At 41.2% G+C, this 23317-nt stretch overlaps 1 protein-coding gene across 2 annotated transcripts in view; it reads left to right on the top strand.

Annotated features, from left to right (window-relative positions):
• Nucleotides 1-23317, top strand: part of ZNF236 (zinc finger protein 236) — a 147404-nt gene that overhangs the window by 85560 nt on the left and 38527 nt on the right. For both annotated transcript variants that reach the window (XM_030810254.1, XM_030810253.1), the window contains exons 14-25: nt 1567-1820; nt 3570-3671; nt 4163-4314; nt 5927-6030; nt 7429-7580; nt 9328-9540; nt 13463-13745; nt 15928-16031; nt 18459-18824; nt 19804-19949; nt 20044-20284; nt 20692-20871. In XM_030810254.1, the coding sequence (XP_030666114.1) occupies nt 1567-1820; nt 3570-3671; nt 4163-4314; nt 5927-6030; nt 7429-7580; nt 9328-9540; nt 13463-13745; nt 15928-16031; nt 18459-18824; nt 19804-19949; nt 20044-20284; nt 20692-20871 (2297 nt within the window). The remainder of the gene's footprint in view (nt 1-1566; nt 1821-3569; nt 3672-4162; nt 4315-5926; nt 6031-7428; nt 7581-9327; nt 9541-13462; nt 13746-15927; nt 16032-18458; nt 18825-19803; nt 19950-20043; nt 20285-20691; nt 20872-23317) is intronic.

The following is a 23317-nucleotide window of genomic DNA, read 5'->3' as shown; positions in this document are numbered from 1 at the left end:
CTAAGCAGATCAGCCTGTCATTGCAGAGCTGCAGTGCTTTGCTTTTACAGATTGTGTGCACTTGGAATCTGCCTACAAGGAGAGCATCCAGCCAGGGTTTCATTCCTTTGCTTGAATTGTTGGAAATTCCCAAAATACCACATATACTCATGCTAAAGATAGGTAAAGAAGGTTACTATAGTAAAATTTATGGGAAAAAACAAAGAACCAAGGAAACAAACAGAAAACAAGCCTCCATCAGTTAGTGTGTGACACACACGGGCTTAGGTTAGAGTGGCTTTTACAGACCCCTGCGTGCCACTGCGCTGCTGTGTGGAAGCATCACAGTGGAGGTACAGGCGTGCATTTTCTAACTCTTCTCTATTATGCGACACATTTTTGTTCTCCCTTCCACAGTAAAAGTAGTAATGAATTGTCTGTTTTGGATATTAGAAAACGAAGAGGGAAAATTTTGTTTGGAACCGAGAATGAAATTCTGAGTAGGCAGATTCCTAAGATGCTGGAATAGAGCCCGTGATGCAGCTTGTATGGTCTGTGTGTGCAGAGGCAGAAGAGGGGACCAGGCAGCTCTTTTTTGTGTGTGTGGGTGTTTTTGTTTGTCTGTTTGAGACGGAGTCTCGCTCTGCTGCACAGGCTGGAGTGCTGTGGTGCAATTTTGGCTCACTGCAACCTCCTGCCTCAGCCTCCCAAGTAGCTGGGATTACAGGTGTGCACCCCTGCACCTGGCTAATTTTTGTATTTGTAGTAGAGATGGGGTTTCACCATGTTGGCCAGGCTGGCCTTGAACTCCTGACCTCAGGTGATCCTCCAGCCTTGGCCTCCCAAAGTTCTGGGATTACAGGTGTGAGCTGTGCACCTGGCTGGCTCTTTGTCTTAGATATTCTTCGTACTATCCAGCCTGTTAGTCAGATAATTGTGTGAGATTTTTTCTTTTTTTTTTTTTTTTTCGAGTTCTCAGTTCATTGCTGAATTCATTGTTCATCTTTTCCTTTGAAAGAGAAATCGTTGACTTTGATGAATATATGCTGGATACACTTTGTGTATGTAAATGTTGCTGAAAGCAACATTTGGATTGTGGGTCCAATAAAGCGCCTGAGGCCCAGGCTGTGAGAGACAGTAGGTGATGAGGCTGGAGCCTGTCTGTCTGTGCACCACATGTGTTGTCAGATTTAGATAGTCTATAAAGGTGTCGTCTCAATTAGTACAAGTATTTTTCTGAATACTTAGACTCATTGCAGAAGTTGAGTTGGGAGGGTTTTACTTTTAAACACGAGACATCTTTCTAATGTTTTTAAACTATTAGGCATTCAGGTTTGTGTTGTCCTTCATCCTCCCTTCGTGCCTCGTGTCTTGTAGCCGGTGGAAGCACTTAAAGAAAAGGCAAATGAGCTCTCTTCAGAGTTACTAATGTGTTTGGTTTTTACCTGAATTGCCATCATGACTTCAAAATGAAATCTTAATAAAAAATGTTGTTTAATCAATGACAGCTTTTCACTGTAGTATCCCATGCCAGTAACCTTTGACAGCATCTAGTCTGATGAACTGTTGTTATTAATCTTTCTGAAGATACGAACTTGCCCAGCAGCTGCAACAGCATCAGCAGGCAGCCTCGATAGACGACAGCACTGTAGACCAGCAGAGCATGCAGGCCTCCACCCAGATGCAGGTGGAGATCGAGAGCGACGAGCTGCCGCAGACGGCGGAGGTGGTCACGGCGAACCCCGAGGCCATGCTGGACCTGGAGCCTCAGCACGTGGTGGGCACGGAGGAAGCAGGGCTGGGCCAGCAGTTGGCAGATCAGCCCCTGGAAGCAGATGAAGGTAAATGTTTCAGGATATTTAACTCTGAGTGATCCCAACAGAGTTTTGCAGCCTTTCCCACTCATTGCAGTCCGTTGGTGTCTCCCATCACTGACTTTTATAACAATTTGTGCTGTATGTGAAAGAGATTGAATTGAGTATTGGATGTCATTCCATGTCCTCTTAAATTAGATTTTTACTCTTTAATTTTATTAGATTTCTTAGGGGAAGTTCTTTTTTTAAAAAACAAAAACAAAGTGATCAGACTTCTTGTTAGGAAATAGTAGAAATCTTGTTAGGAGGTAGTTGAAATTTTAGGACTACAGCAAAATCTACCGTCCTTATTTTGATATAGGTGCTTCCAATTTTTTTCCATACAAATGTGCAGGGGTGTGTGTGTCTGTGTGTGTGTGTTTGGTATGCATATATAATTATACAAATAAGGCTGGGTGTGGTAGCTTACACCTGTAATCCCAGCACTTTGGGAGGCTGAGGCAGGTGGATCACTTGAGGTCAGCAGTTCAAGACCAGCCTGGCCATGGTGAAGCCGTATCTCTACTAAAAATATGAAACTTAGCTGGGCGTGGTAGTGCATACCTGTAATCCCAGCTACGTAGGAGGCTGAGGCAGGAGAATTGCTTGAACCTGGGAGGCGGAGGTTGCAGTGAGCCAAGATGGGGCCACTGCACTCCAGCCTGGACAACGGAGTGAGTGAGACTCTGTCTCAAAAAAAAAAAAAATTATACAAATAGGATCTTGCAGTGCATACTATTTTGTGACCTTTTATCCCCAGTATATTGAGAACATCTTTCTTTTTTTTTGAGACAGAGTCTCGCTGTCGCCCAGGCTGGAGCGTGGTGGCGCGATCTCGGCTCACTGCAGGCCCCGCCCCCCGGGGTTCACGCCATTCTCCTGCCTCAGCCTCCCCAGTACCTGGGACTACAGGTGCCCGCCACCTCGCCCGGCTAATTTTTTGTATTTTTAGTAGAGACGGGGTTTCACTTTGTTAGCCAGGATGGTCTCAATCTCCTGACCTCGTGATCCGCCCGCCTCGGCCTCCCAAAGTGCTGGGATTACAGGCGTGAGCCACTGCGCCCGGCCGAGAACATCTTTCAAGTGTACATCTGTATGATCTTTAGTATTCTATAAAGTATATTCAGTATAGATTCAAAGATTAATGTAGGTCAGTGAACTGTTGGTGACTGGTCTGCAGTGAGATTAGGCTCCTGAACCAGAATGTAAAGCAGCACATTGCTTCCTTCATCAGTAAAGTCTGGCTACAAAAAACAATGTCAGGTCAACTGTAGACTGTGATTAGTGACATAGCTGGCTGCATCTGGCACAGGCTTCTTATCTTACACAGGCATGTCAACAAACAATGTGCTGACCAGTTTATTGTTTTGTTTTATGGATGTCTCAAATGTATTCCGTCTTTGGGGAGGATTATACACTTACCCCTATGGTGCCTGCAACCATGCACACCCAGAAAGGTTTTAAACAATTATGGAATGTAATAGCATTTTAGAATATTGTTTAATGGAACAATGTCTAAGTTTTCAGACAGATGCTAAAGGCTTTCAGGGATGATATTCTAGAAATGCAAAGAGAATGCTTTAAGCATGTCTATGTATGTAAATTATCTCCCTGTTTTCTTTTCAAAATAAGGTGTCTGATATTTGAAAACTCGCCGAAGTATACTTTTGGATAGATTTGCAAGTGTGAAATAACTTCCAAATGTATGAGTCCCCCTTTTTTACATCTCATCCTTAGATGGGTTTGTGGCTCCACAGGACCCTCTGCGAGGGCACATAGACCAGTTTGAAGAGCAGACCCCTGCACAACAGTCCTTCGAACCAGCAGGGCTACCCCAAGGTCAGTGGTGGGTTTTCAATGAAATTTGTAAGTGAGCTGTACCTCAGTTGAATTTAATTTCATGACAACCTTACATGTTTTCTCTTAAGGCCCTTCCAAAATGTATGGTTTCAAACCAAATAACTTTTTGCATGCATTGTAGATTTTTTTTTTATTGATGCATACTATTTTGTGGTCTGCTTAGGTCTTCTGGAAAGTGACCTTTGCAGTCATTCTACACGTAGTTTCCAGTCAAGAAAAGGTGGCTGAGTAGAAATTGGAACTTCGTGGTGGCTCGTCCTGTAAAGCCTCCGGTGCTGTAATGTCTGCTGAGCACAGCCTCCTGCCTGTTAGCAAACAGTGTTAAAGCTTGCTAATAGCAGCTAGTCTAATTCTAATTCAGAAAATAGAAATGCCCCTTTAGACATTTTAAATTTATAAACCCCTTTTTTAGAACATTTTAATGTAACTTTAATATTTTTGTAGAACTCCTCTTTTCTAATTTATTTTAGGTTTTACAGTGACTGATACGTACCATCAGCAGCCTCAGTTTCCACCTGTCCAACAGCTACAGGATTCCAGCACACTTGAGTCTCAGGCCCTCTCCACAAGCTTCCACCAGCAGAGCTTGCTGCAGGCTCCCAGCTCTGATGGGATGAATGTAGTGAGTATGGACAGAGGGGTGCATACATAGCAGTATTTAGCAGGTGCTATTTTATGCTTCACTGTGATTATTTAAAATTTCCTTAAGGGAAATTTTAAGAGGCATGCTCACTTCTTGTAGCATTAAGGTTACTGCATTACCTGGGAAATCCTCAGTGTTTAGTACATAGGCTTTCTTTTTCCTTAAAACATTTTAATTTTACTTAAAGGTTTCAGTGCCATGGTGTGGCCTTGCATTTGTGATTAAAAACCAAGAGTTTACTAGAGTGTTATGTAATAACACGTTGAAAGATACTATGTTGCTTTAGGCACAAAGCCTCAACATTTTTATTTGTGGACTTTTAAACATGTTAGAAGGAAAATATAATGAATGCTGGCATTAAAAAATATTTAAATGCATCATTTAAAATTTTATCTCTTACTCTTCATTGGAGACATTTTAATTTTGGTTTTGGTTTTCATTTTTCTGCTTTTGGAAATTTCTTAATAGTGATGAGAAATGACTGACCAGTTGTTATCCCTCTTTAAAATCCACCACTGGTAGCTTTGCCCAAGTGGTAGGGCTGGGCATTTTCATGACCATCCACAAGGCCGGTCATAAGAGAAGCAATAATGGCCATTGGCAAGGATGTGGGGAAACCAGAGCCCTCCCACGCTACCGTGGGCTGTCAAATCCTACAGCCACAATGAAAGTAAAGCTGTATAGAAGATTTATAGACTAGTTCTTAATGCCTACTCTACCTCATGTGCCCTCCCGTGAAAATTTCAGAACATTTTTCTCGTAGCTAGAAACTACATAATTGGCAGCAGATGCTGAATCTGGGAAGTGGAGAACATACTTCTTAGCAGCTGACTTTACTCCAGAGCTCTCTAAATAAAACTGTGGAAACCCAGTTCTGTTGTTGTAGTTTATCTAAGTTGGTTTTGGAAGTCAGGTAAACAAATGCAACACAGGCCCTTGCTTATAGCAACATGCAGTTGCTGCACAGGGGTGGATGACTCCACTGTTCACAGTCTGTCCTGTGACTCCAGGCCTTCTGAAGGTCAGTGGAGCTTACCCTCTGCTCAGTGTGAGCATGGATCTATTATAGAGTGGTTAGAAAACATTGACCAGATTTTTGTTTCGTCCTTGCTGTGGTAGCATGGGTTGTAATGCCGCTGTCAGGAAGGGATGGGGTCAGTGTGACTGCTCCATATGTGCGTGGTACCGTTCTTGGGGACGGAGAGCATGTCTTTCTCACCCTCTGGTTTGTGTGACAAGAGGAGACATAATATTATACTCTCTGAAGGTGGGATTTTATCCACTGTCAGTAAGAGTAGAGCAGATGAAAGAGGAATCTCTTAAGATATATAAAATAATCAGTTTTATGGTTGATTAAGCTTTGTGTTAAGGTAGGGTAATAGAAAATAAACAGGTCTTCATTTAATAAAATCTGTGTAAGTGATCTTTATTATTGCTCTGGCTTAAATGATTACAATGAACTATTTGGGGTTTCTCTCTCTTAAATCCACATTTTATGTATGTTCTTATCCTTAGTTCTTAGCTGCTCAGTTGTTTTATGTTTATTCACAGATATTCAAGTAGTTTGTTTTATACTTCTCTTAAATTTTAGACAACTCGCTTGATTCAGGAGTCATCCCAAGAGGAACTGGACCTGCAGGCGCAAGGTTCCCAGTTTCTGGAGGACAACGAGGACCAGAGCAGGCGCTCTTACAGGTAGTTGTCTGCACACACCAGCTCATGGTACTGCCGGCTCGCAGGAACGGATGCTGCTGTGTGCTTGCTCCGCTCCAAGGGCTCTGCGATTTCATTCTCTCAAAACTGTTCAAAACAGTTCCATTGTCATCCATATTCTGTAAATAAAGGATCTAAGACAAAAGAGATTAACTTGCTAAACTTTTTGCAGCAGATAAGTGAGCAGGCCAGGATTTGGGTACGGCAGTCTTCAGTTTGTCTGTTTGAAGTACTCTTGCTGCAGCTTCCCGTCACTGTTTTAAGTCATTATTATTCCATTTTCAGAAATTACTTAAATTTATATTATACCTTTTAGTTCAAGACTCTTCATGTGCTTTACATATAACAATCTGTGTACCAGGATACAGCACAATTAGAAAGACAGCTTTTTAGATGTGTCCGTCCACTGGCCCAGCAGTACATACCGAGCACCCTCTGTGCAGCATACAAGTAATTTTTGTATTTTTAGTAGAGACGGGGTTTCACCACATTGGCCAGGCTGGTCTTGAACTCCTGACCTCAGGTGATCCACCTGCATTGGCCTCCCAAAGTGCTGGGATTACAGGTGTGAGCCACCGCCAAACCAGATTTACAAGAGTGAATTTTCAAAATGTATTCAGACACTTCAGCTTTTAGTTTAATTTGGACTTGAGAGGAAAGTTAGTTGCCTCTATGTGGGCACCCAGTCTTGACTTAGGTTATAGTGTAGGGACGTCGCTAACCTCTTACTGGAGATTAAAACTTGAGAATGGACAAAAGAGATATACTAATGGAATAAGCTTTTAATAATATGTGAGTAGGATTTTTGAAATTTGTAATTATTTTAATCCTTAAGATAACATTAGTCTATTCAGTAACAACTGAAGGGGAAATAGTACTGCATATTTATATATTATTCAGCATAACTCCAGTACACTCTGTTTTGTATTTTATAAATCAAAGGAGTACATGGGTTGGCATTTCCAAGTGACTAGATGCAGGAATGATTCTGCTTCTGAGGCAATGGAAGGATTCATAGTGTCTAACGACTTAATAAAGAAAAGAGTGCATACATTTTCTTCCTGTTATGCTTAGAGAGAGTTTCTAATTAATCAAATATTATGTCTGCTGGGGAGTTATAGGATTTACTATTTTTTAAGTAGTACATTTAAGACTATAAATACTCTGAGCAGAATTTGGTCTAACAAATGATTGTTGGCAATGTTTTATAGTTTATAATTTCTTCAATGTTGGAGAGCACACCTAGGTTTTGTAACAGTTGTGCCTAAATGTTTCATGGTTGTTGGTGAAGCTTGTTTGCTTTTCTTCCCTTCTCAGGTGCTGTATTTGTAATTGTGCTATGAATTAACGTGGTCTGAGTTCTGTATGTTTGCTTTGTAGGTGTGACTATTGCAACAAAGGCTTTAAGAAGTCCAGCCACCTGAAGCAGCACGTGCGGTCGCACACCGGGGAAAAGCCCTACAAGTGCAAGCTCTGTGGACGTGGCTTTGTTTCCTCTGGGGTCCTCAAGTCCCACGAGAAGACACACACAGGTCACTGTCTGGCTTGTACTTGGAGATTAGTCCTTAAAGAAAAAAGCTTTACTGAGATATAATCCATATGCCATTCAATTCACCCACTTAAAGTGTACAATTCAGTGATTTTTAGTATGTTCATAGAGTTCTGCAACCATCAAAACTGTAATTTTAGGACATTCTTATTACACACAAAAGAAACTCTGTACCCATTAACAGTCACTCCCCATTTCCCCTCAATGCCCAGAACCTCAGGCACCCAGTGTCTACCTCTGTCTTTATAGATTTGCCTGTCCTGGGTATTTTATAGAAATACGTGGCATTTTGTGTCTGCTTCTTTCATAGCACAGTGTGCTCAAGTTTCACCCGTGCTATATGGGTGGATCAGAACCTCATTCCTTTCCATTGTAGGATATGCCACATCTTACTGATCCATTCATCAGGTGATGGACATTGGGGTTATTTCCATATTTTGTTTATTATGAGTAATCCTGCTATCCACATTTGTATTTAAGTTTTTGTGTGGACATGGGCTCATTGCTCTTCCTAGGAGTGGAATTGTTTGGTCATATGTTAACTCTGTTAAAACATTTGTTTTCCATTGTGGCTGTAGGATTTGACAGCCCACGGTAGCGTGGGAGGGCTCTGGTTTCCCCACATCCTTGCCAATGGCTATTATTGCTTCTCTTATGACCGGCCTTGTGGATGGTCATGAGCCTTCCCACGTGCCATTGTGGTTTTGCTTTGATTTTTTTTTCTTCGATGGCTAATCATGTTAAACATCTTTCACAGACACTGAGAAATGTCTGTTCTAATCCTATGCCCATTTTAAAATTGGATTATTTGCCTTATGGAGTTGTAAGAGGTTTTTATATTCTGGCTACTGGCCTTTATCAGATACATGGTATACAGTTAAAAATATTTTTAACATATTCTGTTATCTGTTTAATATACTCAGTATATTCATTATAAGTTGAATATCAGTATATATTTTGTATAAGGCTTTATTTGCAAATGAAGATATACTGCTTAGAAACATATAGCCAAGCAAAATAAGGAAAAGTTTTATTGACTGGTCCATAGGTTGATGATTGAGGAGTGGTTTTAGTGGATATTGGAAAGATTCCTGGGAGTAGTTTATATGGTACTTTGAAGGACCTGCTACGGAGGCAGAGAGCAGCAATATATGACTTTTATAAGGAAGGGTGGAAGAAAGACAGAAATAGGAGGAAAATAGCTAGTTACTTGGTTCTGTGTCATTGGTCCAGAGGAGAGAGGGCCTTCTATATGGGACTTTATTTGAAAGTAAAGCTGTATAGAAGATTTATAGACTAGTTCTTAATGCCTACTCTACCTCATGTGCTATGGGAGTGATGAAAAGATGGATTGGAGAAAACATTTCTGGAGTAGAATCCACATGTTGCCAGTTTAAATGTAAAAGACCGAGGACAGAGAGGACTTGATTTGTTTTGGAGACTGTGACTTCACAGAGCCTGCTGATTTCAGTAGAGAAGGCAGTAAGATGTCCTATGTCAAATTCCATGTTCTTAAAACAATCCCATTTCTAAAAATTGGAAACCCACACCAAATAAACTGTCTATAATTTTGTAATTTACTTTTTTTTTTTTTAACCAAACTCTGCTAAGCCTCAAGATAATGTTGTGACTTACTAAACATATCTTTGTTTGGTTTTGACTGCTTCTAGTTTTAAGGTAATGAAATAGGATTTGGTCCAGCCGTTTTTTCTCTGTTTCTGTGCTTGTAGGAGTGAAGGCGTTCAGCTGCAGTGTGTGCAATGCTTCCTTCACCACCAATGGCAGCCTCACCCGGCACATGGCCACACATATGAGCATGAAGCCTTATAAGTGTCCATTTTGTGAGGAGGGTTTCCGAACTACAGTGCATTGTAAAAAGCACATGAAGAGACACCAAACAGTCCCCTCTGCTGTGTCAGCCACTGGAGAGACAGAAGGAGGAGGTATTTTCCATTTGTTGATTCAAGGTGTATTAACCCGATGCTAATTTAGGAATAAATCCATTCACAAATCACCATGAGTATTTTGACCTGGCTATGTACTGATGAGTTCAGTAGCACCCTGAGTTTTTAATAATTTTATTTTCTGATTATGAAAGGCATACATGCTCTTTGAAGAAAAATTCAGAGGTGCAATGAAGAAAACATCTGCTCTTACAAATCACCACACGCTGAATTAGCATTTGCTGTCACAGTGTGCTCTTCCTTTCATACTTAGGCGCACATGTTGCTAGAGACTTTAATGTTTTTTAACAAATATGGTATCTTGCTCTATGTAGTGTTGTAGTATGCTTTATTTTTTGTCTACTGAAGTTTATTATAGGCATATTTAATTTATTGAACACAGGTCTACATCAGCTCAGATGACTCCATGGAATTCCATCATATTTTATGATATAATTTTGTGTTGATGGATTGATGGATATGTAGCTAGTATCTGGTCTTTCACTGAAATGGTAATGGTAGCATTTATGGAGTACTGTAACCCTTGGTAAAACCTGTGCTTACCATTACATTGTCTCACGTAATAGACACAAAACACTGCATAGTTGGAGGGATTAATCTCATTTTGTACACTAGCCAGCTAAACATTAGACAAGTTAATTTGCCCAAGTCCCATACCAAGTGGAAAAATCCTGAGTATTATTTTTGTGCTTATACTTTTTGTACTTATAAGACAACTTCTTTTTAGGAAGTTCCACAATGAAATTATAGAGTTAAGAATAGAGCACATTTTATATTTTGACACATTGTGCCAGCACACAGATTGCAGTTTTTAAATCCGTGTTAGTTCTGACACTCTTGGAGGTCATGGCTAGTCTGAGTGTATGTGGTGGCCTGGGCTCTTGCCTGTGCCACGGCCATCCTGTCCTGGCACAGTTGGTGTGCAGTGTTGTCAGTGAATCTTGTGTCAGTGGCTGTGTGGAGACGGGTGCTAAATGGGGACTATCATCAGAGGTCAGACCTGCTGGTGGCCCATCATCCTCTCTCAAGGTACTTCCCCCTCTGTCTGCTTTGCCACCATCTGACCGAAAGACCACAGTGAGACCATCTGGGGTCCCCGGTGGGTTATGGCAGTCTACGTTTCTCTGCTGTTTTGAGGAATAAGTCTGTAAAACTTGCCTAAACTCCCTCAAAGTAACAAAAACTGCGACTTAACTATTGCCAGAGCCATTGTGCACCTCGTTTCTTTAGTAGATAATTCTGGAATAAAAGTTTTTGACCTGTTATACTGAGATAGTTCAAACTCTTTAATCTGATGATACTTAGTAAAGCCTTTATTTCCATTTTTAAAATTTTGTCATGAGATTTCATAAAGTATAAAAAGAAAATGACCCTTTCCTTCAAATGAGTTAAAGGCTATAGGACATCCAGGCATTATTTCTAGAACCCCGTCATTTGGAGAGTGTTAATTTATCAGCCAAATACAAATAATCTCTATGCCGCTTTACATATTCCTTCCCGTCAATTAATAAAGCTTCTAATGCTACTGAATTCTAGCATCGATTTGGGGGTTCTGTTTGGGTTTCATCTCACTGCTACATATTTATTTAGATTCACCTTGTATGTCTTGTTTTCCTTGGATCATTGTGGGGGAAACTGCAGATGAACTCTTGTCCATAGGAGAAAAGTCCCGTGTTAAATTGCGTTGTTTTGCCCAAACCTAGAGACTTGGACAGGGGTTAAATTCCCTCACGTTTATTGTGACGTTAGCCTGCTTGGCCTAACACTTGCCGTCTGTTTCATGCTGTCTGTCTATCGTGCTTGATTTTGTTGTTCTCTGTCTCCAGTCTGTGCTATACCGATTGTGTTCTCAGTTCCTTAAAGAATGTTAACAGAGTTTACCTCCTTATTTCCTCATGTGTGTTGGTGGGGCTGCTATCTATAAGCTGCCCTCAAATCATTCCAAGCTTTATTGGTATAATGTGGACTTTTAGTTTGCTGTATCTTTTTTTGGAATTTCTACGAGATGGACGTTGAGTCCACTGGCTTTATCCTCCATGACTTTTCACCTTCAACCCACACCCTCACTGTCCTTTGCTCCCCTCTTTTTCTTCTTCCCTCCCCACTCCCCTCCCATCTCTCATCTTTTTTCCCTTTTATGTGCTAAGAAAAATTATCCAGTTTGTTTTTAAATTTACTTATTTGGTGAGTTAATCACTGTCCACTTTGCAATTTAGTGTTTCTGTTGAGTTGTAAGTTTTTTCAGTCAGTCGCACAGTAATGACCTCCCTGCTCCCAGCCAAACTTTACTCCTTCTCTAGTATTCTTTGTAATCAATTGGAATGCATCCTTATTTGTCATTTAAGAATGAATACTTATGCATATAGTTCTCTCTCAGTATCAGCTGAGGATTGGTTCCTGGACTGCTGAGGACACCAAAATCTGCAGATGCTGAAGTTCCTGATATCAAACAGCATAGTATCTGCATGTAACCTACACGCGTCCACTTGTATACTTTAAACCATCTCTAGATCACTTATAATACCTAATATAATATAAATGCTATGTAAATAGTTTGGGGTTCTTTTGAGAGACAGGGTCTCACTCTGTCACCCAGGCAGGAGTACAATGGCACAATCATAATTCACTGCAGCCTTGAACTCCTGGGTTGAAGCAATCCTCCCACCTCAGGCTCCTGAGTAGCTAGGGCTACAGGCTCACCACCATGCCTGGCTGATTTTTTTAAAATTTTTTTTGTAGAGACGGGGTCTTGCTCTGTTGCCTAGGCGGTCTTGAACTTCTGTGCCAAGCCCCACCTTGGCCTCCCAATATACTGGGACTACAGGCGTGTGCCCCCATGCCTGGTTAATTTTTAATTTTTTGGTAAAGATGGAGTCTTGCTGTGTGGCCCAGGCTGGTCTCACACTCCTGGCCTGAAGCAGTCTTTCCATCTCAGCTTCCCAAAGCAGTGGGTTACAGGTGTGAGCCACTGCACCTGGTTGTAAATAGCCAGTATAGTGTGTCGTTTATTGAATAATAACAAGAGAAAAAATATCTGTATTTTCTAACTGCAGTTGGTTGAATCTATGGATGTGGAAGGCACAGATACAGAGGGCCAACCACATATATTTTTAAAGTTTTATTTTCTTCTTTATAGTAATTGTTTTTAGTTGGGGGCCGTTTGCTAATTTATTAATTTGGTCTCCCATTTTTGGGCTTCTGGTTTTTAAAAATCTGATGGTAATTCGTTTTTTGCCCTTATTAATAAATGAATATCTGTATTTATGAATACCGGTAGCTTGTGTGGGCACTCTCAGCCTCAAAGCTTACTCCTGAATTTTCAGGGAGGAGTAGAAGCAGGTCTTTAATCCGAGCGTCTTCCTAATGTTGGTCATCGCTCTTCTAAAGGATGCCCTTCCCTTGGCCTTTTTTTGGTTACATAATATTTGTACATATTTATGATGTACATGTGATATTTTGTTTCATGTATAGAATGTGGAATGATCAAATCAGAGTACTTGGGGTATTCATCACCTTAAGTATTTAGCAGTTTCTTAGTATGGGAACATTTCAAGTTCTCTCCTGTAGCTACTTTGAAATATACATTGTTGTTAACTAATCACCCTACTCTGCTATCAAACATTAGAACTTATTCCTTCTATCTAAGCAGATGTTTCCACCCCTTCACCAACCTCTGTTCATCCCCCGCCCCCCACTTTCCAGTACACTTGGCTGTTTTCTTTCCATGACCTAAGTTTCTCAAGAGAGGTGGGAAAATATAGCAACTCTCTACCATCATAAAAATAGCTTGGTTGAGTTATTAATTTTCATTACATACATACCTATTTAGTTTTAATTGTTTTGCTAAAAACCTAAGTTTTCTTCATTAGGATTTTGATCCCTTTTCCTTGATTTTGTGTAGACATTTGTATGGAGGAAGAGGAAGAACATTCTGAGAGAAATGCATCACGGAAGTCTCGTCCTGAGGTCATCACTTTCACAGAGGAGGAGACAGCCCAGTTAGCCAAGATCCGGCCTCAGGAGAGCGCCACGGTGTCGGAGAAGGTCCTGGTGCAGTCCGCGGCAGAAAAAGACCGCATCAGTGAACTGAGGGACAAGCAGGCGGAGCTGCAGGACGAGCCCAAGCACGCCAACTGCTGCACATACTGCCCCAAGAGCTTCAAGAAGCCCAGCGACCTGGTGAGGTGAGGGCATGGCTACACTGTGTGGGTTCTGCTCTGAAGACTGGAGGTGCAGGCAGCTGCTCCTTTGGTGACTTTTACTGCAGCAGGGCCATTAGTTTCTGAACCTGGTTTCACCTGAGTGATGGCAGCTTACTTACTTGAATGTATGGTTTTAAGCTTGAATTAGTTCTCTGTAGTAAACTCGTTCAGAATATTAATTAGACAGTCTGTTTTCAGCTGTGCGTGGTGGCTCACACCTGTAATCTCAGCACTTTGGGAGGCTGAGGCGGGAGGATCACCTGAGGTTGGGAGTTTGAGACCAGCCTGATCAACATGGAGAAACCCGGTCTGTACTAAAAAATACAAAATTAGGTGGGCATAGTGGTGGGTGCCTGTAATCCGAGCTACTCGGGAGCCTGAGACAGGAGACTCCCTTGAACTTGAGAGGTGGAGGTTGTGGTGAGCTGAGATCATGCCATTACACTCCAGCCTGGGCAACAAGAATGAAACTCCATCTCAAAAAAAAAAAAAAGTCTGTTTTCTCTGTAGATTGCTTATGCTTATTTCTGTATGGTTGTCATAGTAGTAAACAATGAAAACAAATGTATCCATTGAGGAAGGCAGGGCTCTAAGTTTTGTGGACAGGCAGAAGAGCAGCAGGCGCCCTCCCGCCTGAGGCCTACCAGTCAGTGTGAGGAGCGGGACACAAGCGCGTGACAGGAGGGAGACTAATTGGCAATTGGCCAAACAGCAGTGGCTTATACATGAGATCGAGCTGAGCAGAACCATGAAGAATCTGGAAACCAAAAGCCATGGTAAAGAACAGAAGGGGCTCTCAGAATGTCCTTCCTTTCTGGAGAAAGGAAGACCAAAGTATCACTGTTCTCGTAAAGAGTCAGAAGAGTTTCTGTATATAAGGGGGATGCTTATGTTTTGCTCTAGGAGATAGAACTAATTATTCAGCAACTTAATAAAACAAACTGTGAAGATTTTAATATTGCAGGATGTTTCAGAAAACCAAAGGGTGTGTTCCTTGCACTCTATTCTACAGAGGGCAGCAGCAGGTGCTGCAGGGAAAGGGTAGGTGGCTTCAAGGAGCTGCTGGGTTGGCAGTGCCACCCTAGTGAGCACACACCTTGACTGCTGGCCTTCATGTTTTGATCATAGCAGGAAGGGAAGGTGTGTTCAGCTAGAGAGTGACAATGAGGGAGGTGACTAGAGAAGAGAGAGAGCCCAGGTCCCACTGCGTGGTGTGGCTACAGGACGCTCGAACAGCGAGCTCTCGTTGAGCCATGCAGTGAAGTTCCCGGGTAGGATCTAAGTTGATGGTGTGATCTGAGGTTGGGCATAAGACATAGAAAGTTAAACTAAGGAGAGGAGAAGCTAAGGGGTTGTGATGGAAAACTTGGGATGTTTATAAGAAGGAGTCCAGTCTGGCCAGCAGTTGTGTGTGGCCTGGAGGAACTCATGAACTAACTGATAGGGAGAGATCGTTTTCCAGTAGGGGTTAGTGGTGGAGTCATAGATGAGAAAGTCAGGCCTGGCAAGGGTGTCACATGGAGGTGTTGAGACAGCACTTTGTGACCTGCCTGTGGATGGGGCATGCCAGCCAGTTAGCAGAGACAAGATGCCACCAAGGCGACATAAAGTGTCTCCACTGACTGTACCTAAAGACCAGAAGAGTGGGACGTTCTTTTTTTTTTTTTGAGATGGAGTCTCTCTCTGTCGCCCAGGCTGGAGTGCAGTGGTGTGATCACGGCTCACTGCAACTTCTGCCTCCTGGGTTCAAGCGATTCTCCTGTCTCAGCCTCCTGAGTAGCTGGGATTACAGGCGCCTGCCACCACGCCCCGTTAATTTTTGTATTTTCAGTAGAGACAGGATTTTACCATGTTGGCCAGACCGGTCTCGAACTCCTGATCTCAGGTGATCCGCCCGCCTCGGCCTCCCACAGTGCCGGGATTACAGGCGTGAGCCACCGCTCCCGGCCCTAAGGAAATTATCTCTATTATTAATTTGTCTTGCAAATATTTTGGTTGTTATTTGGATTTGTTTATGGTATTTTTTGTATGGAGTGAAGCTTAAAGTTTTTCTTGGCCAAACTTAATCAGAACGTAGTAACACCTAATTTTAATTTATATAGTTATAAATTTCAAACCATGAAGTCGTTTGTCAATGTGTCTATAATTAATGCTTTTTGGATAGGCATGTTCGAATCCATACTGGAGAAAAGCCATACAAATGTGATGAATGTGGAAAGAGTTTTACTGTGAAATCCACTCTTGATTGTCATGTGAAGACTCACACAGGTAAGGAAAACATTCCCCCATCATTGGTAGAGGTCTTAGGATAGCATTTCGTATGTTTTGTTCCTATGTATTTTGTGTACATAAATACTTTCCAAATTATAGAAAGCTTAAAAATGAGGCACCATGAAGAAAGTGATATAAAAGATTTTTTTATTCCTGACACAGGGAAAACTGTCTAAATGACACTAAGGAAAAAAAGGATTAGGTCTCAAAAGTTGAATTTTTCTTAAAAATTGTCACGTATTCTTACTCATGCTTAAATAACTTTGTTAAAAAGATTACCTCTTAGTCTCATTTAAGCCAAAGAGATTTAGTTTGTTGAGGTTTTGTAAAAACTGGCACTTAGCAAATCTGATGGCAGTTATCATTTCATAATTATTTTTATATGGGGAGAAACTCTTGCAAAGGCAGAAATGAATGTCCAATTTTACTGGCCTTTTTCTCATTTTCATCTTGTCTGCGCCTTTGCTTCTGGAATTCTGCACAGTGCCTGCTAGCAGTGGGGAGGCTGCCTCTGCCTCTGCCCGCCTGGGAATCCTGTAGTCCTCCTGTGAGCTCTGGGGTCCTAGACAAGGTTCTCCTCTCAGCCACAGGTTTCTCCCGCAGAAGATGGGGCTAATAGTTGTACCTCCGTCTTTGGGAGTTCAGACATTTAAATAGCTTTAAGCATTAAGACATTTACATAGCTTGGAAAAGTGTTTGGCCTTTGGTAAACACTCAGGAATGGATTGGTCTGTGGTAAACGCACAGTGAATGCAGAGCTGTTGTTATAATGATTCATAGAATTATGATTATGAGACTAATTTACATTCTTCATTGTTGGTTATAAGCAGAATTCAACAGACAAGAACAAATGGACTTTCACACATTTACCTGAAGCCCTGTGATTCTTCTCTGATGGGTTAATATTTGTAACTAGATAAACAGATCCCTGAGCTTGTTTATATGACTGTCCTGTGTGCAGTTTTTCTGTTGTTTCATTAGGCTCCCTCTATTTGTCTCTTTTGTGTAATGCAATGAACTTTTCGTGGATATAGAGGGCCCAGCCTCACTTATCTTTGTGCCCCCAGGCCTAGGGCCTGGCCTCTCATGCAGCAGGTGCCCAGTGATGTCCATGATGACTTGGTGCACGCTGCTTCATCATTTCCTTGGTTTTGGAGTTCAGCGTAGGCTATGCGGATAAGGACTAGAAATGGAAGTCTCTGGATAAATACCTTTTGGTGCTCTTTCTCCATTCCGAAGTAGAGGTGTGATTTCTGAGGAACCCAGGGTGGCGTTGGGATAGCAGGTTGCACTAGTCCCTTTGTGGATCCTAGTGTGCACCATCCTGTAAAAATTAGCATTTGTTCCTGGACAGTAGAGGGGAAAAGCCAGCCAGGAAGTTTTTCAGCTCCCAGAGGCTCTTGGAGGGTGGAGCCTATGCTCATGGTGCTCCGAGCCTTCGTGGCCTTTGATATACCCAGTAATCATGAAAAGAGCCTAAGGAACTAGGTACATGATACTAGGCACACAGCCCTTTGACCCTAGAATAGAACTTTCCTTTGCATATTCTCCCAGTGCGATGCCTACCTGTGCTGGCATTTTGGTTGCCCCTGTTTGGCAGAAGAGAAGATAGAGATGATGAGAGAAGATAGAGAAGATAGATGATGATAGAGAAGATAGAGAGATGCTGAGATGTTAAAGTACCATTTGTAAAATTAAAGAAAAGTGACAGCAATTCAGAGCTGGGCTGTTAAGTCATACCACCCATTAGCTCCTGATAAATATAAATCAAATACTCCAATCAAGGTTCAGAATAATGCAGTGGTTTAGAAACCCTGTAAACCTCAAAGGTTTGTGAAAATGCTAAATTCAAATTGTAAACAATATACTGTTATGGGGTGATTAGATTGTACGTGTATATGGTATAAAGGAGATTTCTCGGGTGATTAGACAGTGTATGCGTATGGCATAAAGGAGTATCTATTTCACAGAGTTGTTCTGGGGTGATTAGACAGTGTATTTGTAGACGGTGTAAAGTAGGTTTCTGGGGTGATTAGACAATGTATGTGTATGTGGTATAAAGTAGGTTTCTGGGGTGATTAGACAGTGTGTGTATATATGGTATAATGGGTGATTAGACAGTGTATGTGTGTATATGGTAGAAAGTAGGTTTCTGGGGTGATCAAACAGTGTCTGTGTATAGTATAAAGTGTATCTGTTTGACAGAGTTGCTCTGGGGTGATTAGACTGTTGCATAAATACTGTTAAATTTATGCAACAATTGCCTGTGACATCCATAACATCTTATAAGTGAAAGGGATTCTCATTAAAGTATTTCCATCCACTGATTCAACATATTTATATCCATATTGACAGCTGAGTGGGGTGGGTGTGAGTGTCGCGACTGCCATCGCCTCTGCTGATTCTTGGCTGGGCTTTTCACAGGTCAGAAGCTCTTCAGCTGTCATGTCTGCAGCAACGCCTTCTCCACAAAGGGAAGTCTGAAGGTCCACATGCGTCTGCACACGGGAGCCAAGCCCTTCAAATGCCCGCACTGCGAGCTGCGTTTCCGTACCTCGGGTAGAAGGAAGACACACATGCAGTTTCATTATAAACCAGACCCAAAGAAGGCCAGAAAGCCTATGACTCGAAGCTCGTCGGAAGGACTGCAGCCCGTAAACCTCCTCAACTCCTCCTCTACCGACCCTAACGTGTTTATCATGAACAACTCTGTTCTAACAGGACAGTTTGATCAGAATCTGCTGCAACCAGGACTGGTGGGCCAAGCTATTCTCCCTGCCTCTGTGTCAGGTAAATGCTGAGCTGGGGGAATGAGAGCGGCACAGTGATTGAACTGTTCTGCGCTGCTGCTGTCTATTCCCACGATAGAAGAGGTGTCATTTACCATATTGATGTCTATTCCCACAATAGAAGAGGTGTTGTTTACCGTAGCACCATGTTTCCTTTCTTTGAGCCTTTTCCTTATAAGGCATTCGGAAACATTGGAATTCCATCTTGCAGACATTGCTCCATTCCATCTCCCATTCTGTCTTCCATGACAGCTGCTTTTTTACACTAAGCACTTTGTTTAGCTTTTGTTTTCAGTGGGTGTAAACTTGTTTTTACTCAGTTGGCATTCTCATAAATTTAGTAGTGAGAAGTGTAATTTATAAATACTCATTAGCATTGTTTTTGATATAGTGCAGTTTTCCAGTTGTTCTTGGGTCTCGTAGTGCTTGAGAAGTGTTACATTTTAGCTAGTTGTGTTGATCTGTGTACCTGCGAGTAAATGCAGCAGTTGTACATGGCAGTCAGATGTCCCGTGTGCCCTTCTTTCTGTTTCTGTGACTCGTGGCATGATTGCAGCCTGACCGCCACTCAGTAGTAGTGGTTGTTTTGAACCTTCGGCTAATCAGTAGAATCTTTTTGAGCTACTTTTCTGATATGTTTAAAGTGGGCAATATGAGTATCTATTTCACAGAGTTGTTCTGGGGTGATTAGACAGTGTATGTGTATATGGTGTAAAGTAGGTTTCTGGGGTGATTAGGCAGTGTGTGTGTATATGGTGTAAAGGGTGATTAGACAGTGTGTGTATATATGGTATAAAGGGTGATTAGACAGCATATATATGTATATGGTATAAACTAGGTGTTCGTATTCCACAACAACATTGTATTGACATAATGTGTACTCCTTATGTATTTAAAAATCCCTATGTAAAAAATGAATTACTTTAGTTATAAGAAGGATTCATAATACTCGGTCATTCCCTTTCTCTTTCTCTGGCCAGCTGGGGGTGACCTGACTGTGTCTCTGACAGATGGGAGCCTGGCTACCCTAGAAGGCATCCAGTTACAGTTGGCTGCTAACTTGGTTGGACCAAATGTACAGATTTCTGGAATCGATGCTGCCAGCATTAATAACATTACGTTGCAGGTATGACACCTTCCATGGTCTCCTGTGCTGTAATTCTCTTGGCATCACAGAGAAGCATGAAGTTTTCATTACAAGTACCTGTGCTGCTTTTTAGATCGATCCGAGCATTCTGCAGCAGACGCTACAGCAGGGCAACCTATTAGCTCAGCAGCTCACGGGAGAGCCTGGCCTGGCCCCACAGAACAGCTCTCTCCAGACGTCGGACAGCACAGTCCCCGCCAGTGTTGTCATCCAGCCCATCTCAGGCCTGTCCTTACAGCCCACAGTGACCTCTGCAAACCTGACCATAGGCCCGCTGTCTGAGCAGGATTCAGTGCTGACCACCAACAGCAGTGGTAAGAGCCACTCACTTTTGCTTATTTTGACAGCTGGTGTTTCAGTTTCTTGCTTGTGATCACATATTTGATTTTAGGATGTTACGATGTCATTTTCTTCTCTTTGTAGAAGAGAATAAATCAAATGTCCTGAGAATAAAATAAGCTTTTCTTACAATTAATGATATGTATTTAATATATGCCCTTAGATTATTACTGCCTTCATTTAATTACTCTTCATCCTGACTTCATTTCATCGCAAGGCTTTCTTCTTAGACGAAGGAATTAGAGATGACTGATGCTTTGTTTTAAATCTTTGTCTTACTGAAATATTTAATAACAGTTTAATTAAAATATTTTTAATATAAAAACAGGGGAAATTGGTTTTTTTGAAGCTCAACTTTGTTTTGCTTTGTAATGACAATCAGGGACCCAAGACCTCACTCAAGTGATGACTTCGCAAGGTCTGGTGTCCCCCTCCGGCGGTCCCCACGAGATCACCCTGACCATTAACAACTCCAGCCTGAGCCAGGTCCTGGCACAGGCCGCTGGGCCCACTGCCACGCCTTCCTCGGGGTCTCCACAGGAAATTACCCTGACTATCTCCGGTTAGTAAGTTATTACTTTAAACATCTTTCCACCCTGCAATTTAAGTACTGTGTATCTTACTGTCTCTTTTCCTACAAGACTCTGCTGTGCATAAAGCCCATGCTCAATATGTATTTGTAATTTATGGGAGAAGTTGAAGTTTAGTGAAAATAAAGTGTTCTAATTCAGATCTGGTACCAGAAATGAAAAATTATAGTTTCTCATGTCACTTCCAGTTTGAGTACAGTCAGTTATTTAATTCTTTCATTCATTGACTCATTTTTAGAGAATAAGTTATTTTTGTTTAGCAAACAGCAGAAAGCGTAACTTTGTGGTTCTCACTCATGCTCCATGAAACTGGTATAAACTGTTTACATTAGGGTGTTTTAGATGCCCATGGCACTCTCTTTACTGTATGTCTTAAGAATTCTACTAGGATTATATAGAAAAATTGAAACATGGGAGAACATTGAAAAGTAGATAAACGGGTAGGAAATACCCTTTGGCAGTAAAGCCCACCTAAAATTGGCAATCTAATTCTCTCCGCCAGTCACCAGGCTGACTCATTCCCTGTCTCAGGGCTATGCTGCTCGCATTCTGACTTTTCTCCTTGTGTGCCTTCCTGGGTCCTTACGTATCATTAATTCCCATAGTGTGTTCGGATCTCAGTGAGCATTGAACGTATTTTCCTGGTGTGCTTCGCTCACGTGACTCTTAACTATAAACTCTTCATATTACTAAGAGTCATTTGTTAATTCATCAATTTTTGGAGCCCTTACTATGTGCTAGATGTTCTAGTAACTTCCACAGATATTAACTCATTCGATATTAGTTCATTTAAGACTCATAACCTGATGATGATGTTAACAAAGACATTTTGCTAGGAATCAAAACACCCTCTGTGGAGATCTGATGTGATAGAGGAAAGCAGCCCCACTTCCCTGAAGCACACCTGTGGAGAAGGACAGCATTCTAGATGGACTCAACCATGAAGGGCAGGATTTCTACTGTTTCAGAGATATTTCTGCAGAAATTAATTTCAGAACTGAAAGAAAAGGTATTCATAAGAAAACCAGAAGCTTTCTTTTTCAGGAAGGTGTCTTTATTTCTTTTAATATATTAGTGAGAAATTTGAGGAACTATTTTTACGTACAGCTTTGCTTTTAAATGAGATGCAGTGGTTTTTAGATGCTGTTGGACAGCAAAAATCAACATTGAATTTTATATAATTCGGTAACCTTCCTCCTTTTAAAATTATATTTATATCTGAATTTTAATGTTGGAGATACAGAAGAGTTATAATATTTTAGGAAAGCTATTTGGTTGATCCAATTAACTTCCTCGAGTACACTTAATATAAGAAGTATTGTGCTAGGTCCTATCAAAGCCACATAATGCATGGTTCTTGCTCAGAGTTAAGAAAATGCATTCTTCAGTTTGTGGATTGTGCCTCTTTTCTTCCTGTATGTTATTATTGGCCATTTGGTTATTTTGTTAGCATATTTGAAAGTGTAGATGAATATAACTACTATTTTAAGAATTTGGCTTCAGCTGTTCTAGGAGAAAACCTTAAATGAGTTAATGAAATAAGTTTGGTTTCAACTTTGGGCTGAAGATTGTTTTTTCTCACTTACTATGATGGATAATGAGAATTGGCTATACAATTCCTTATCCTATTTTGAAAGGGCTGCAAAAAGCATTTAATTTATGGTAACCTGTTAAAAGCATCTAGATATTCCATGGAAATTTTCAAAGATTTCTTAGTGTGTTCTTTTTTCCATTAACACATAGGATTATAAATGCATGCAAGCACTAGAGAATGCACCAATCACTTCAGCTAAGTTTTGCAGACTTTAGGCAGTTCATGAGTCCTAGCGTTCAGAAAAAGATTACACGTTGAGTGAAAGGCAAAGACAGTCCTTTGCCTCCCGGAATTACCCTGTCCAGATACAATGAAAGTCCTTTTACCTGATGTTTTCAGCCCAGTTATTAATAAAAAGGTATATAAAATTGGGAACCAAACAAGTGACATCTGCATACTTTGGAGATTCATCCATGGATCTTTTGAATATGGGTCTGCTCAGGTGATAATACATTTTCTGCTTTTTAAAATTTTTGCCTGTACTCATGTTCATCATGCAGTTTCATTTCCTGTTTCTATTTCTTTAGCGTTGCATGAGAATGTAGGTCACTATAAAGCAATCATAGTACAGCGTACTTTTGTCTTTTGAATCTTTTTCTCTCTGATTTTGTGTAGTTGTCTTGCCTACACCTATTTTGACAGCAGAATGTTTAAAGTATCTTATCTTTACCAAGTCTTTCCAAGGCATTCAGTTTGGTTTCCATTGGATATCCAACAGGTTTTTTATTCTCATATTCATTTCTGGTTGCCATACTATTTGATTTCATTATATCATTACAGTAGCTGATGAAGCTGGCATAAATGGGTTTTGAATCAAGCAAATG

Source organism: Nomascus leucogenys, chromosome 4 (assembly GCF_006542625.1).
Source record: "Nomascus leucogenys isolate Asia chromosome 4, Asia_NLE_v1, whole genome shotgun sequence".
Taxonomy (NCBI): domain Eukaryota; kingdom Metazoa; phylum Chordata; class Mammalia; order Primates; family Hylobatidae; genus Nomascus; species Nomascus leucogenys.
This window is presented reverse-complemented; position numbering and strand designations above follow the sequence as displayed.